Source organism: Heterodontus francisci, chromosome 12 (assembly GCF_036365525.1).
Source record: "Heterodontus francisci isolate sHetFra1 chromosome 12, sHetFra1.hap1, whole genome shotgun sequence".
Lineage (NCBI taxonomy): Eukaryota > Metazoa > Chordata > Chondrichthyes > Heterodontiformes > Heterodontidae > Heterodontus > Heterodontus francisci.
In genome coordinates this window covers 52,755,954-52,771,050 of record NC_090382.1, presented here as the reverse complement: position 1 = coordinate 52,771,050, position 15,097 = coordinate 52,755,954, and the positions used below count along the sequence as shown (strand labels likewise).

The 15,097-nt window shown below is 52.3% G+C and overlaps 1 protein-coding gene across 8 annotated transcripts in view; it reads right to left on the bottom strand.

The window, feature by feature from the left end:
* Positions 1 to 14,469, bottom strand: part of ergic1 (endoplasmic reticulum-golgi intermediate compartment 1) — a 112,485-nt gene extending 98,016 nt beyond the window's left edge. For 5 of the 8 annotated variants that reach the window (XR_010976079.1, XR_010976080.1, XM_068043417.1 and 2 more), the window contains exon 1: positions 14,317 to 14,469. Coding sequence is in view for 3 of the 8 variants with exons in the window: in XM_068043417.1 (XP_067899518.1) it covers positions 14,317 to 14,336 (20 nt within the window). In the remaining 5 variants the exon portion in view is untranslated. Of the gene's footprint in view, positions 1 to 9,666; positions 9,773 to 14,316 lie in introns of those variants that run through there. The other 3 variants (XM_068043421.1, XM_068043423.1, XM_068043422.1) reach the window with 3 other exon arrangements.
* Between the last annotated feature and the right edge of the window lie 628 nt (positions 14,470 to 15,097).

Genomic DNA, 15,097 nt, shown 5'->3' with positions numbered 1-15,097 from the left:
GAAGGGGGGGGAAAGAGAGGGAAGGGGGGGGAAGAGAGGGAAGGGGGGGGAAAGAGAGGGAAGGGGGGGGGAAAGAGAGGGAAGGGGGGGGAAAGAGAGGGTAAGGGGGGGGAAAGAGAGGGGAAGGGGGGGGGAAAGAGAGGGAAGGGGGGGGGAAAGAGAGGGAAGGGGGGGGAAAGAGAGGGAAGGGGGGGGAAAGAGAGGGAAGGGGGGGGAAAGAGAGGGAAGGGGGGGGAAAGAGAGGGAAGGGGGGGGAAAGAGAGGGAAGGGGGGGGGAAAGAGAGGGAAGGTGGGGGGGAAAGAGAGGGAAGGGGGGGGGAAAGAGAGGGAAGGGGGGGGAAAGAGAGGGAAGGGGGGGGGAAAGAGAGGGAAGGGGGGGGGAAAGAGAGGGAAGGGGGGGGGAAAGAGAGGGAAGGGGGGGGGAAAGAGAGGGAAGGGGCGGGGAAAGAGAGGGAAGGGGGGGGGAAAGAGAGGGAAGGGCGGGGGAAGAGAGGGGAAGGGCGGGGAAGAGAGGGAAGGGCGGGGAAGAGAGGGAAGGGCGGGGAAGAGAGGGAAGGGCGGGGAAGAGAGGGAAGGGCGGGGAAGAGAGGGAAGGGCGGGGAAGAGAGGGAAGGGCGGGGAAGAGAGGGAAGGGCGGGGAAAGAGAGGGAGAAGGAGCGGGGAAGAGAGGGAAGGGCGGGGAAGAGAGGGAAGGGCGGGGAAGAGAGGGAAGGGCGGGGAAGAGAGGGAAGGGCGGGGAAGAGAGGGGAAGGGCGGGGAAGAGAGGAGAAGGGCGGGGAAGAGAGGGAAGGGCGGGGGAAGAGAGGGAAGGGCGGGGAAGAGAGGGAAGGGCGGGGAAGAGAGGGAAGGGCGAGGGAAGAGAGGGAAGGGCGGGGAAGAGAGGGAAGGGAGGCGGGGAAGAGAGGGAAGGGCGGGGAAGAGAGGGAAGGGCGGGGAAGAGAGGGAAGGGCGGGGAAAGAGGAAGGCGGGGAAGAGAGGGAAGGGCGGGGAAGAGGGAAGGGCGGGGAAGAGAGGGGAAGGGGCGGGGAAGAGAGGGAAGGGCGGGGAAGAGAGGGGAAGGGCGGGGAAGAGAGGGAAGGGCGGGGAAGAGAGGGAAGGGCGGGAAGAGAGGGAAGGGCGGGGAAGAGAGGGAAGGGCGGGGAAGAGAGGGAAGGGCGGGGAAGAGAGGGAAGGGCGGGGAAGAGAGGGAAGGGCGGGGAAGAGAGGGAAGGGCGGGGAAGAGAGGGAAGGCGGGGAAGAGAGGGAAGGGCGGGGGAAGAGAGGGAAGGGCGGGGAAGAGAGGGAAGGGCGGGGAAGAGAGGGAAGGGCGGGGAAGAGAGGGTAAGGGCGGGGAAGAGAGGGAAGGGCGGGGAAGAGAGGGAAGGGCGGGGAAGAGAGGGAAGGGCGGGGAAGAGAGGGAAGGGCGGGAAGAGAGGGAAGGGCGGGGAAGAGAGGGAAGGGCGGGGAAGAGAGGGAAGGGCGGGAAGGGAAGAGAGGGAAGGGCGGGGAAGAGAGGGAAGGGCGGGGAAGAGAGGGAAGGGCGGGGAAGAGAGGGAAGGGCGGGGAAGAGAGGGAAGGGCGGGGAAGAGAGGGAAGGGCGGGGAAGAGAGGGAAGGGCGGGGAAGAGAGGGAAGGGCGGGGAAGAGAGGGAAGGGCGGGGAAGAGAGGGAAGGGCGGGAAGAGAGGGAAGGGCGGGGAAGAGAGGGAAGGGCGGGGAAGAGAGGAAGGGCGGGGAAGAGAGGGAAGGGCGGGGAAGAGAGGGAAGGGCGGGGAAGAGAGGGAAGGGCGGGGAAGAGAGGGAAGGGCGGGGAAGAGAGGGAAGGGCGGGGAAGAGAGGGAAGGGCGGGGAAGAGAGGGAAGGGCGGGGAAGAGAGGGAAGGGCGGGGAAGAGAGGGAAGGGCGGGGAAGAGAGGGAAGGGCGGGGAAGAGAGGGAAGGGCGGGGAAGAGAGGGAAGGCGGGGAAGAGAGGGAAGGGCGGGGAAGAGAGGGAAGGGCGGGGAAGAGAGGGAAGGGCGGGGAAGAGAGGGAAGGGCGGGGAAGAGAGGGAAGGGCGGGGAAGAGAGGGAAGGGCGGGGAAGAGAGGGAAGGGCGGGGAAGAGAGGGAAGGGCGGGGAAGAGAGGGAAGGGCGGGGAAGAGAGGGAAGGGCGGGGAAGAGAGGGAAGGGCGGGGAAGAGAGGGAAGGGCGGGGAAGAGAGGGAAGGGCGGGGAAGAGAGGGAAGGGCGGGGAAGAGAGGGAAGGGCGGGGAAGAGAGGGAAGGGCGGGAAGAGGGAAGGGCGGGAAGAGAGGGAAGGGCGGGGAAGAGAGGGAAGGGCGGGGAAGAGAGGGAAGGGCGGGGAAGAGAGGGAAGGGCGGGGAAGAGAGGGAAGGGCGGGGAAGAGAGGGAAGGGCGGGAAGAGAGGGAAGGGCGGGGAAGAGAGGGAAGGGCGGGGAAGAGAGGGAAGGGCGGGGAAGAGAGGGAAGGGCGGGGAAGAGAGGGAAGGGCGGGGAAGAGAGGGAAGGGCGGGGAAGAGAGGGAAGGGCGGGGAAGAGAGGGAAGGGCGGGGAAGAGAGGGAAGGGCGGGGAAGAGAGGGAAGGGCGGGGAAGAGAGGGAAGGGCGGGGAAGAGAGGGAAGGGCGGGGAAGAGAGGGAAGGGCGGGGAAGAGAGGGAAGGGCGGGGAAGAGAGGGAAGGGCGGGGAAGAGAGGGAAGGGCGGGGAAGAGAGGGAAGGGCGGGGAAGAGAGGGAAGGGCGGGGAAGAGAGGGAAGGGCGGGGAAGAGAGGAAGGGCGGGAAGAGAGGGAAGGGCGGGAAGAGAGGGAAGGGCGGGGAAGAGAGGGAAGGGCGGGGAAGAGAGGGAAGGGCGGGAAGAGAGGAAGGGCGGGGAAGAGAGGGAAGGGCGGGGAAGAGAGGGAAGGGCGGGGAAGAGAGGGAAGGGCGGGGAAGAGAGGGAAGGGCGGGGAAGAGAGGGAAGGGCGGGGAAGAGAGGGAAGGGCGGGGAAGAGAGGGAAGGGCGGGGAAGAGAGGGAAGGGCGGGGAAGAGAGGGAAGGGCGGGGAAGAGAGGGAAGGGCGGGGAAGAGAGGGAAGGGCGGGAAGAGAGGGAAGGGCGGGAAGAGAGGGAAGGGCGGGGAAGAGAGGGAAGGGCGGGGAAGAGAGGGAAGGGCGGGGAAGAGAGGGAAGGGCGGGGAAGAGAGAGGGAAGGGCGGGAAGAGAGGGAAGGGCGGGGAAGAGAGGAAGGGCGGGGAAGAGAGGGAAGGGCGGGGAAGAGAGGGAAGGGCGGGGAAGAGAGGGAAGGGCGGGGAAGAGAGGGAAGGGCGGGAAGAGAGGAAGGGCGGGGAAGAGAGGGAAGGGCGGGGAAGAGAGGGAAGGGCGGGAAGAGAGGGAAGGCGGGAAGAGAGGGAAGGGCGGGGAAGAGAGGGAAGGGCGGGGAAGAGAGGGAAGGGCGGGGAAGAGAGGGAAGGGCGGGGAAGAGAGGGAAGGGCGGGAAGAGAGGGAAGGGCGGGGAAGAGAGGGAAGGGCGGGGAAGAGAGGGAAGGGCGGGGAAGAGAGGGAAGGGCGGGAAGAGAGGGAAGGGCGGGGAAGAGAGGGAAGGGCGGGGAAGAGAGGGAAGGGCGGGGAAGAGAGGGAAGGGCGGGGAAGAGAGGGAAGGGCGGGGAAGAGAGGGAAGGGCGGGGAAGAGAGGGAAGGGCGGGAAGAGAGGGAAGGGCGGGAAGAGAGGGAAGGGCGGGGAAGAGAGGGAAGGGCGGGGAAGAGAGGGAAGGGCGGGAAGAGAGGGAAGGGCGGGGAAGAGAGGGAAGGGCGGGGAAGAGAGGGAAGGGCGGGGAAGAGAGGGAAGGGCGGGGAAGAGAGGGAAGGGCGGGGAAGAGAGGGAAGGGCGGGGAAGAGAGGGAAGGGCGGGGAAGAGAGGGAAGGGCGGGGAAGAGAGGGAAGGGCGGGGAAGAGAGGGAAGGGCGGGGAAGAGAGGGAAGGGCGGGGAAGAGAGGGAAGGGCGGGAAGAGAGGGAAGGGAAGAGAGGGAAGGGCGGGGAAGAGAGGGAAGGGCGGGGAAGAGAGGGAAGGGCGGGGAAGAGAGGGAAGGGCGGGGAAGAGAGGGAAGGGCGGGGAAGAGAGGGAAGGGCGGGGAAGAGAGGGAAGGGCGGGAAGAGAGGGAAGGGCGGGAAGAGAGGGAAGGGCGGGGAAGAGAGGGAAGGGCGGGGAAGAGAGGGAAGGGCGGGGAAGAGAGGGAAGGGCGGGGAAGAGAGGGAAGGGCGGGGAAGAGAGGGAAGGGCGGGGAAGAGAGGAAGGGCGAGAGGGAAGAGAGGGAAGGGCGGGGAAGAGAGGGAAGGGCGGGGAAGAGAGGGAAGGGCGGGGAAGAGAGGGAAGGGCGGGGAAGAGAGGGAAGGGCGGGGAAGAGAGGGAAGGGCGGGGAAGAGAGGAAGGGCGGGGAAGAGAGGGAAGGGCGGGGAAGAGAGGGAAGGGCGGGGAAGAGAGGGAAGGGCGGGGAAGAGAGGGAAGGGCGGGGAAGAGAGGGAAGGGCGGGGAAGAGAGGGAAGGGCGGGGAAGAGAGGGAAGGGCGGGGAAGAGAGGGAAGGGCGGGGAAGAGAGGGAAGGGCGGGGAAGAGAGGGAAGGGCGGGGAAGAGAGGGAAGGGCGGGGAAGAGAGGGAAGGGCGGGGAAGAGAGGGAAGGGGGGAAGAGAGGAAGGGCGGGAAGAGAGGGAAGGGCGGGGAAGAGAGGGAAGGGCGGGGAAGAGAGGGAAGGGCGGGGAAGAGAGGGAAGGGCGGGGAAGAGAGGGAAGGGCGGGGAAGAGAGGGAAGGGCGGGGAAGAGAGGGAAGGGCGGGGAAGAGAGGGAAGGGCGGGGAAGAGAGGGAAGGGCGGGGAAGAGAGGGAAGGGCGGGGAAGAGAGGGAAGGGCGGGGAAGAGAGGGAAGGGCGGGGAAGAGAGGGAAGGGCGGGGAAGAGAGGGAAGGGCGGGGAAGAGGGAAGGGCGGGGAAGAGAGGGAAGGGCGGGAAGAGAGGGAAGGGCGGGGAAGAGAGGGAAGGCGGGGAAGAGAGGGAAGGGCGGGAAGAGAGGGAAGGGCGGGGAAGAGAGGGAAGGGCGGGGAAGAGAGGGAAGGGCGGGAAGAGAGGGAAGGGCGGGGAAGAGAGGGAAGGGCGGGGAAGAGAGGGAAGGGCGGGAAGAGAGGGAAGGGCGGGGAAGAGAGGGAAGGGCGGGGGGGAAGAGAGGGAAGGGCGGGGAAGAGAGGGAAGGCGGGGAAGAGAGGGAAGGGCGGGGAAGAGAGGGAAGGGCGGGGAAGAGAGGGAAGGGCGGGGAAGAGAGGGAAGGGCGGGGAAGAGAGGGAAGGGCGGGGAAGAGAGGGAAGGGCGGGGAAGAGAGGAAGGGCGGGGAAGAGAGGGAAGGGCGGGGAAGAGAGGGAAGGGCGGGAAGAGAGGGAAGGGCGGGGAAGAGAGGGAAGGGCGGGGAAGAGAGGGAAGGGCGGGGAAGAGAGGGAAGGGCGGGGAAGAGAGGGAAGGGCGGGGAAGAGAGGGAAGGGCGGGGAAGAGAGGGAAGGGCGGGGAAGAGAGGGAAGGGCGGGGAAGAGAGGGAAGGGCGGGGAAGAGAGGGAAGGGCGGGGAAGAGAGGAAGGGCGGGGAAGAGAGGGAAGGGCGGGGAAGAGAGGAAGGGCGGGAAGAGAGGGAAGGGCGGGGAAGAGAGGGAAGGGCGGGGAAGAGAGGGAAGGGCGGGGAAGAGAGGGAAGGGCGGGGAAGAGAGGGAAGGGCGGGGAAGAGAGGGAAGGGCGGGGAAGAGAGGGAAGGGCGGGGAAGAGAGGGAAGGGCGGGAAGAGAGGGAAGGGCGGGGAAGAGAGGGAAGGGCGGGGAAGAGAGGGAAGGGCGGGGAAGAGAGGGAAGGGCGGGGAAGAGAGGGAAGGGCGGAAGAGGAAGGGCGGGGAAGAGAGGGAAGGCGGGAAGAGAGGGAAGGGCGGGGAAGAGAGGGAAGGGCGGGGAAGAGAGGGAAGGGCGGGGAAGAGAGGGAAGGGCGGGGAAGAGAGGGAAGGGCGGGGAAGAGAGGGAAGGGCGGGGAAGAGAGGGAAGGGCGGGGAAGAGAGGGAAGGGCGGGGAAGAGAGGGAAGGGCGGGGAAGAGAGGGAAGGGCGGGGAAGAGAGGGAAGGGCGGGGAAGAGAGGGAAGGGCGGGGAAGAGAGGGAAGGGCGGGGAAGAGAGGGAAGGGCGGGGAAGAGAGGGAAGGGCGGGGAAGAGAGGGAAGGGCGGGGAAGAGAGGGAAGGGCGGGGAAGAGAGGGAAGGGCGGGGAAGAGAGGGAAGGGCGGGGAAGAGAGGGAAGGGCGGGGAAGAGAGGGAAGGGCGGGAAGAGAGGGAAGGGCGGGGAAGAGAGGGAAGGGCGGGGAAGAGAGGGAAGGGCGGGGAAGAGAGGGAAGGGCGGGAAGAGAGGGAAGGGCGGGGAAGAGAGGGAAGGGCGGGGAAGAGAGGGAAGGGCGGGGAAGAGAGGGAAGGGCGGGGAAGAGAGGGAAGGGCGGGGAAGAGAGGGAAGGGCGGGGAAGAGAGGGAAGGGCGGGGAAGAGAGGGAAGGGCGGGGAAGAGAGAGAAGGGCGGGGAAGAGAGAGAAGGGCGGGGAAGAGAGGGAAGGGGGGAGAGACGGAGAGTGGGAAGGGGAGGGAAGGGAGAAGAGAGTGAGGGAAGAAGAAGGGGGAAGGGAGAAAAGAGCAAGGTAGGGGGAATAGGAGGAGAGGGAAGAGAGAGAAAGAGAATGGGAAGAGTGTGCATTCACTTTAGATTCATAGAGTTATGCAGCACAGAAACAGGCCCTTGGGCCCACCATTTCCGTGCCAGCCATCAAGCCTATCTATTCTAATCCCATTTTCCAGCACTTGGCCCGTAGCCTTGTATGCTATGTCATTTCAAGTGCTCATCTAAATACTTATTAAATATTGAGGGTTCCTTCCTCTACCACCTCTTCGGGCAGTGTGTTCCAGATTCCAACCACCCTCTGGGTGAAAAAATTGGTCCTCAAATCCCCTCTAAACCTCCTGCCCCTCTCCTTAAATCTATGCCCCCTGGTTATTGACACCTCCGCTAAGGGAAAAAGTTTCTTCCTATCCACCCTATCTATGCCCCTCATAATTTTGTATACCTCAATCAAGTTCCCCCCTCAGCCATCTCTGCTCTAAGGAAAACAACCCTAGCCTATCCAGTCTCTCTTCATAGCTGAAATGCTCCAGCCCAGTTAACATCCTGGTGAATCTCCTCGGCATCCTCTCCAGTGCAATCACATCCTTCCGATAGTGTGGCGACCAGAACTGTACACAGTGCTCCAGCTGTGGCCTAACTAGTGTTTTGTACAGCTCCATCATAACCTCCCTGCTCTTATATTCTATGCCTCGGCTAATAAAGTCAAGTATCCCATATGCCTTCCTAACCACCTTAGCTACCTGTGCCGCTGCTGTCAGTGATCTATGGACAAGTACACCGAGGTCCATCTGACAATCTTCCTAGGGTCCTACCATCCATTGTATATTCCCTTGCCTTGTTCGTCCTCCCAAAATGCACCACCTCACATTTCTCAGGATTAAATTCCATTTGCCACTGCTCTGCCCATCTTACCAGCCCATCTATATTGTCCTGTAATCTAAGGCTTTCCTCATCACTATTTACAACACCACCAATTTTCGTGTCATCTGCGAACTTACTGATCATACCTCCTATATTCTCGTCTAAATCATTAAGGTACACTACAAACAGCAAGGGTCCCAGCACCCTATGGTTCTACCCATATGGCCTCATTTGAAGAACCTTCTAAGATATCATCCCTCCTTACTGCAGTAATTGACTCACTGATCAATAGTGCAATGCCACCTCCTCTTTTACACCCTCCTCTGTCATGCCTCAAGATTCCATACCCTGGAATATTAAGATGCCAGTCCTGCCCTTCCCTCAACCATGTCTGTGACCTCATACATCAAGAGTGACGGTTTGATCACGGTACAAGTACAGCTGACACCTGTGAAAACATTGGTAGAAGATGGGATTATTTTTAGGAGCCATTGGTCATTGATCCACTTTATTAGAAATCATTGGGCACTAATCTTATTATGGGAGGCTGCATTGTGCTTATGCTATATACTGCAATGGCAAGCCAAAATAATGTAGTTTTTCCTACATTTGCTTATTATTGTTCTTGCTAATGATATTTTCTGTAATCTGTTTCCAATAATCAGAGAAAAATCTTGACTCGTAATAGCAATGTATTTGCAACAAGCAATGCAAAATCAGCAGTTTTTTACGTTTGTTTCAATTTACAAGTGGCTCCTTATAATCCCTCCCTCCGGCAAATAGAACAAAGAACCCAATTTTAACAGCATGCTGCAAAAGTCCAATAAACTACAGAAAAACTGTTTTTAATAAAGTTGCACCTTGCTGCGTACAAGAAAGGGTTCAATACAAATTCTCCTTGATCTGCCTTCCAATCTGTCCACTGATTTGTTGCTAATGTTGGTTTTACGCAGCAAAGCGGTGGCTTAATTAATAGCCCAACAGAATTTTTTTTTTTTTTTTAAATTTCTTCTTCTGGTAAGCAGCTGGGTTAACTTTTACAGATGTTCAGAACTTCAAAGTTTAACTGAAATTCTTCACAGACTACAAAATGTTAGTAGGTGTAACGCAGTCCCCCATCATAAGCAACCTACCACCACTGATCATGATGTTATTTTCTCTTCCTCTTGTACTTTATAATTCACGTTACTGGCAATTTTGTAATGATTAACGTGGATAGAGAACATTTTACCACCTCTTCCTGCTCAGAATCCAGCATTCTTTAATAGGCTGTAGGATGCACGAGATGCACAGTAATGTTGTCTCTACACTGTCTCAACAGCATGCTTCAGCCCTGCCCTTAGGACAAGACTCCTTACTGCCACTGTGAGATTTCCATTTCCCACACATTCAGTCTTTGTGACTTCTGAATGTGTTCCAATTTAGTGAAGATCAGTGGGCAATTTTTGCTCCAGAATAATCATCTTGAATTAAACAAATTCTACTTGGGTTCAAAACAGACAGGAGATGGTCACCCAACCTTGATTGAATTCAAACCCATGAACCACAGTTTAAACGACACATTGCAACAGCTTGTTTTGAGAGACATCGAGCAAAATCTTGTGAGTTCATGATACTACAAAAAAAAACAGCAAGGCAAAAAATGCACAATATCACAATGAAATGGTTTCAGTCAGATTCTGAAAAAGGAGCGCACTGGGGGAAAATTATCTGTTTTTAAGATATGATCCTGAAATTATGTTGAAAATTGGAATACATAAAATAAATTAAGTCCAGTTTCTAATATCAAAAAGTAGGCATTTACTTATTGTTTTTTTTTTAATTAAAAGGCACACTGGACATCTTAAAATTCTGGGAATGGGAGAGCCTATTAAGAAATGCACTGCATAGTTACTGAATCTACTGTAGACTTAATGCACCTCAAGACTCAAGCTTAGCATTTCCCCTACTAATGATGCTCCGAGTGTCCCTTTGCAGACAGTCACTTGCCAAATTTAAAGTCACTAGCAGTCTGGTCTACAAAAATGCTTGTTCTTGATAGTAACACAGGACACCTCAATACAATCTCTTTAAAAATATTTTTAAAAGTAATTTGCATGCAACCTCAATCATAACAACCCCTCCCCAATGTCAATTTCCATTTAAAATAAACCAAACATTCAGACCACAAGTACTAGTGTTTACTCACCACTTTAATTATAGCATAGCTTAGAAATCTGGTTTTGAACAATAAAGCACCAGGATATGCTTTAAGGTTTCTAACTGGAACTGTTCTTCTTCCCCCACATACACTTTTTCATCACGTTAGAAACTGAAATACTGATAACTGACCTCTAAGTTCAGGGATAATCCCTGCACCATTTTTTCCTGCAGGGGAAGCAGCTTTCTGTTCACCTTAACCAGATTTTTGCATATCTGCCAACACAGCACTGGTGCAAAAAGCAACATACTGCAGCTGCAATAGGATAGTCACTTCCCTGCCAATACTTTTAAGTTCATCACCTTTTATTTTCTTCATAAAACCTAACAGAAACATGCATGAAAAGAATCACTATAATTTCAGTGAAAGATAGTGATGAGTGTGTGAAATTTTCGACTCGTGTCCAAGTGTACTGTGAAAAACACTCAGCAGTACAACTAATAATCTTAACACCTCCCATATCCTTTGGTCCTCCCATTCCGTCCATCCCTATGCCCCACCATTAGTAGAATTTTCAGCTGCCCTGGCCCACTCTTCTGAACTCAAATAGTCTCTCTGTTTCATTCTTCATCTTTAAAATCTTTTCCACTCAACTTTCAGTCATCTTTCCAAGCTCTCCCAGCACAATTCAACATAGGTTCCTTCATCTGATTTATTTTCTCTCCCTCCTCAGCAAAGCACTTTGCAACATTTTCTATGTTAAAGGTACCATATAAACGCACACTGTTGCTGATTTCCAAATCTGGATGGTATTTGGAGGCAGCTGGATTGCTGGTGCGATAGGTTTTTCACTATTGCTGGAAATAATTTGAGGTCATGAATTTCAGCACTGCACAACTGTCATATTCTGAGTTCAGTTTAACCATTTTGCCACGGAAAAAGAATCTATGCGTAGGGCTTTTTGTGCAAAGTATAATTTCACAAAATGTTCACATAAAGAGACATTGGGATAGAGATTGAGATAGAGAACAACTTGCATTTACACAGCACCTTTAAAAGTCGTAAAACAACCCAAGGTGCTTCACAGGAGCGTTATTAAACAAAATTTGACACCAAGCCATGTGAGGAAATATTAGGGCAGATGACCAAAGACTTGGTCAAGGAGAGCATGGCAGTGAGATGCTTTTGTTAAAGGAAAAGTTGTATTTCATTGAGCTGAAGTTGTTAAAAATACAGGAGGAAATTAGAAATCATAGAGTTGTAGTACAGTATAGAAGGAGGCCATTCAGCCCATTGAGTCGGAACCATCTGGTTAAAGATGAGCCACTGATATGAGCAAGTGTGGTGTGCTCTTTACAACTTACTTTTGTGTAATCAAACATAGGTAGGTTGTATAGATTTAATTAAGTGGGTTCAATCATACTGAATCTGTATGCAGCTTCAGACCTCAACTCATCAAGTGCTTGTTTCACCCTTGGAGAGACAGAAGAATCATTTATGCGAAATTCAGGAGTATCCAGTCCGGATCACAAGAGGATGCTATTGCTATGTCCCTGAAGTGTACTTTGTACAAGTCGATATAGGGCAGTGTAAACGTGACTGCTAAAGGGGGCAACTGACACAACTCAAACAGAGAAGGTACCTATAGAGATATGAATACTTACTTTCTCACACGCGATATGTTTTCTTGACAACATTGCTGTGGGATGCAACATACACCTCCCACGAGCACAATAATATTGTAGCAAAATCATAAGCTAGCCTTTATGACAAAAGGAAGTACAGTTGCTGCAGAAACGGTAAAGTAATAATGTATTGTAGAACACTGATTTACAGTTGAATTGTGTTCTACAAAATGGCATAAGTAGCTTTTAGTAGTTTATTTGCAAAGTGGTAAGGTATCTAGTACGGAACCAACAAAGCCAGTTTAATATTTTCTTAGAATGAAACAACTACACAATTGTTGCTGCAACCTATTTCCTACATGCAACTCAAACCTCAGGGGCAACCTTAATTCCATGCAAAGCAATAGTCCCTTCCACACATTTACTTAATATGCAATATTTCAAAAGTTAATGCACTGTAATGGAATTAAAACCAACACAATTTTGAACCAATGTCAACAGAATCCTGGCAGACTGATGTTATTCAAACAAATAAAATAAATGCATATTATAACCATTTTTCATTCATAAAATGTTATCTTTGTTATTTAGTAAGTAGATGCCATGAGAGGGATCCCTTGAAATGTTAAACAAGCAGACACCTGGGAGGTGAGATACGTGTGGCCCAGCACAAGAAAAAAATAACCAGGGTCAAATAACACTACTTCCACAGTAGTGCATTTAACATCTAATGATTAGCACTACAGAATCATGAAACCCCTGCACCCCTCCATCCACCTACCTGCATTCTTGAAAACTAGACCAAAAGGTGAAAATGTGCATTAAAATGTGAATGGTAGTCTGGTTTTAAACAGACCAAAATTGTAGCAGCTGTCTGTGGAATATGCAAACTTCCCAGGATAAACCATTGCTTAATTGAATTGTGTGACTTTTGACATCGTTATTTTTGATCTTGTTGCTGTCCATCTTGAATTTTTGCACTGCCTGGCAAATATACCAGTGTAAAAAGAGTGATGTCCCTTTAAGATCTTAGTATCATGAGCCAAGTGCCAGGATGCAGCCATGTGACTACATGCCAGTCTCACGCTGCAGCTGTAACATCTAGAGGCAGGTTCTGTAAATAGCTAGCTCTGCACTGTATATACCCATTCGTTTGCGGGATGTGGGCATCACTGGCTAGGCCAGCATTTATTGCCCATCCTTAATTGCCCTTGAACTGAGTGGCTTGCTCAGCCATTTCAGAGGGCATTTTTAACAGTCAACCACATTGCTGTTGGTCTGGAGTCACATGTCGGCCAGACCAGGTAAGGATGGCAGATTTCCTTCCCTAAAGGACATTAGTGAACCAGATGGGTTTTTACAACAATCGACAATGGTTTCATGGTCACCAGTAGACTAGATTTTAATTCCAGATTTATTAATTGATTTTAATTCCAGATTTATTAATTGAATTCAAATTATCATCTGCCATGGTGGGATTCGAACCCATGTCCCCAGAGTATTAGCCTGGGCTCTGGATTACTAGTCCAGCGACATTACCACTATGCCACCACAGGTTAAGAAACCTGTTTGAGATCTTCAATCAACTGAACTCCACGCATCTCCTTTATGTTGCAGACAACATAAAAGCTTCTCATTACATGGTGGCATGGTGGTGCGTTGTCATGGACGGCTGACCTAACACAGTCAAAGAGGTACCAGAAACCTTCAGATGCTTCTGGCCTTACAGAGATGAACTTGGTATCTCAAGAGGCGTCACCTTCAAGGGAAAACAAGTGATTGTGCCCAAAGCTCTCTGAGAGGACATCTTGTCACAACTTCACCAAGGCCATATAGGCATAGAGCCAAGACACCTGGCACAAGACACTAATTATTGACCAGGGATCAGTAATGACATCGAAAGGTTAGTGAGGATGTGTGAGGCAGGCCAGGGCAGGGCACAGAGGTTGGCAAGATTAGTTCACAAATCACAAGCCCTTAAATTCCCCCAGATGTGAAAGCCTGAACTACCGCAGGGTAGAAGACCATCTAAAAAAAATACCCTTAAGCTCTTATAGGATAATCATGGGATACTGCACCTGTAAATCTGAAATACTTTTTAAACAAAATCGCTATCGCCTATAATAATGGCTGGGGTAAGGAAGAGTATGCATGCGGTATTACAAAACTGTAAAATGTACTTCTGAATGGTTAAATGCAGTTTCACTTCCAGGTAGTACAAACCTGTACCAGGCATCCAGTAATTGGTAACAATAACCCAATCTGCGTATTAAGATTTCTATACAAGAACTTTGGGGGTAAAAAAGGCTAAAATACAGTTTGGAGGGTCAATTCTAATCCTAAATTACCAAAAAATAAATTTATCAAAATATCCGAGTGAAAGGATTTTAATCAATAACGTATAATGGTTAATTGTGGGATACTTCTGAAAAGGTTAAAAGTGCATCACTGCTTTAAACCTCGATCTCCTGCACTGAAATTACATGTAGTTTCTGAATTGCAATTCAAAAGAGAAAAAGCTTCCGGGTAGAGCCGGACCCGAGTTGGAGCAAATCATTGTGCGCCACGTGTTAATACATTAAAGCTACACCCATTCACAAGGAAAGAAAGAAAATTAAGTGCAATCAACCACAAAGATCAACTCACCCAGCTGGAGAGACAACTCATTGTATAACACACCGAAATTGTATTTTCCCGGGGTATTTTATCATTTTAACACTAGCTATAACAAGGACACAAGTGTACATTTACTGAAGTGTTCACATATACTGGAGAGCTGCTCCAGATCTGACATGGGCAATACATTCCCCTGGAAGGCCACTGAAGCAAACAGTGGAAATAATCCCAAATGAAAACCTGAATTAGAATTGCAAACACACAGAGGTGCAGCTGCTAACAGCTCCCTGGGGTTTTGCAGTGTGTTCCTGAAATGCAAGAGCTACCGGAACCAATTTGCCCCCAGTTTTAGAATTGTGCAGCATTTCTTTAAAAAGAAACTCTCTGTATCCTCTCCAAGCTTCACTCGCACAAGAATCAAACACTTATTGATGCACGAACCCCAGCGCAAACTCACCTCCTGACGTCGAAAACCATCCTGGCGGTTTTAAACTGTAACCAGCTCAACAACACAATGAATGCAGTGGAAATTATCAAAGGTAAAGTGAGCAACTTTCTCTGGATCCCGCCGGCTACCGCCCGGATACACCGTCACTATTCGACGTCTTGCATTTCACTATTGGCTGCTGAGAAACAGTTTCCTACTCTTTCCGGTCTGCATGATCAGTACAGTAAAGTTGGTGCCTTAGGTAGAAGGTTGTTCTTGTTCTCTCTCTCTCTGTCGAAGAAAGTGACAATTACCATCATTAACCATCGCCTCCCCTTGTCGACATTAACAGCCAAGCGGCCAAAGAAGAGAGGAAAGTTAAGGCAGAGGTCCAGGCGAACTGCCCTTGCCATGGATTCTGCTGCTGAACAGATTATCATGTTGAATCTTAAATGGCAGATGGACTCTGGCCACTTCTGTTGCTACCTGTCCCACTTGTACCAACAATATGCAGAAGCACTTCAGATATTGCTCATGAGAAGAACCTGAGCTTTGAACTGTTCTAGTATTGTACCTTAATGTATAGTAGTTTTGTACCTTTATGGTTATAAAATGTGAACACTCAAAACAAAAACATATTACTGCAGTTTGGTGGCATCCGTCTAATTAATAGTGAAATTACTGTGTGGAGGTTAAAATACATCTAAAAGTCATCTGTCTAAAAACATTAATACAAACAATTCGATTTGGCTTCCTCCAGATCATTTTGTACACCTTTTGTGATTTACAATAACTGAGTAAATTTTTTTTT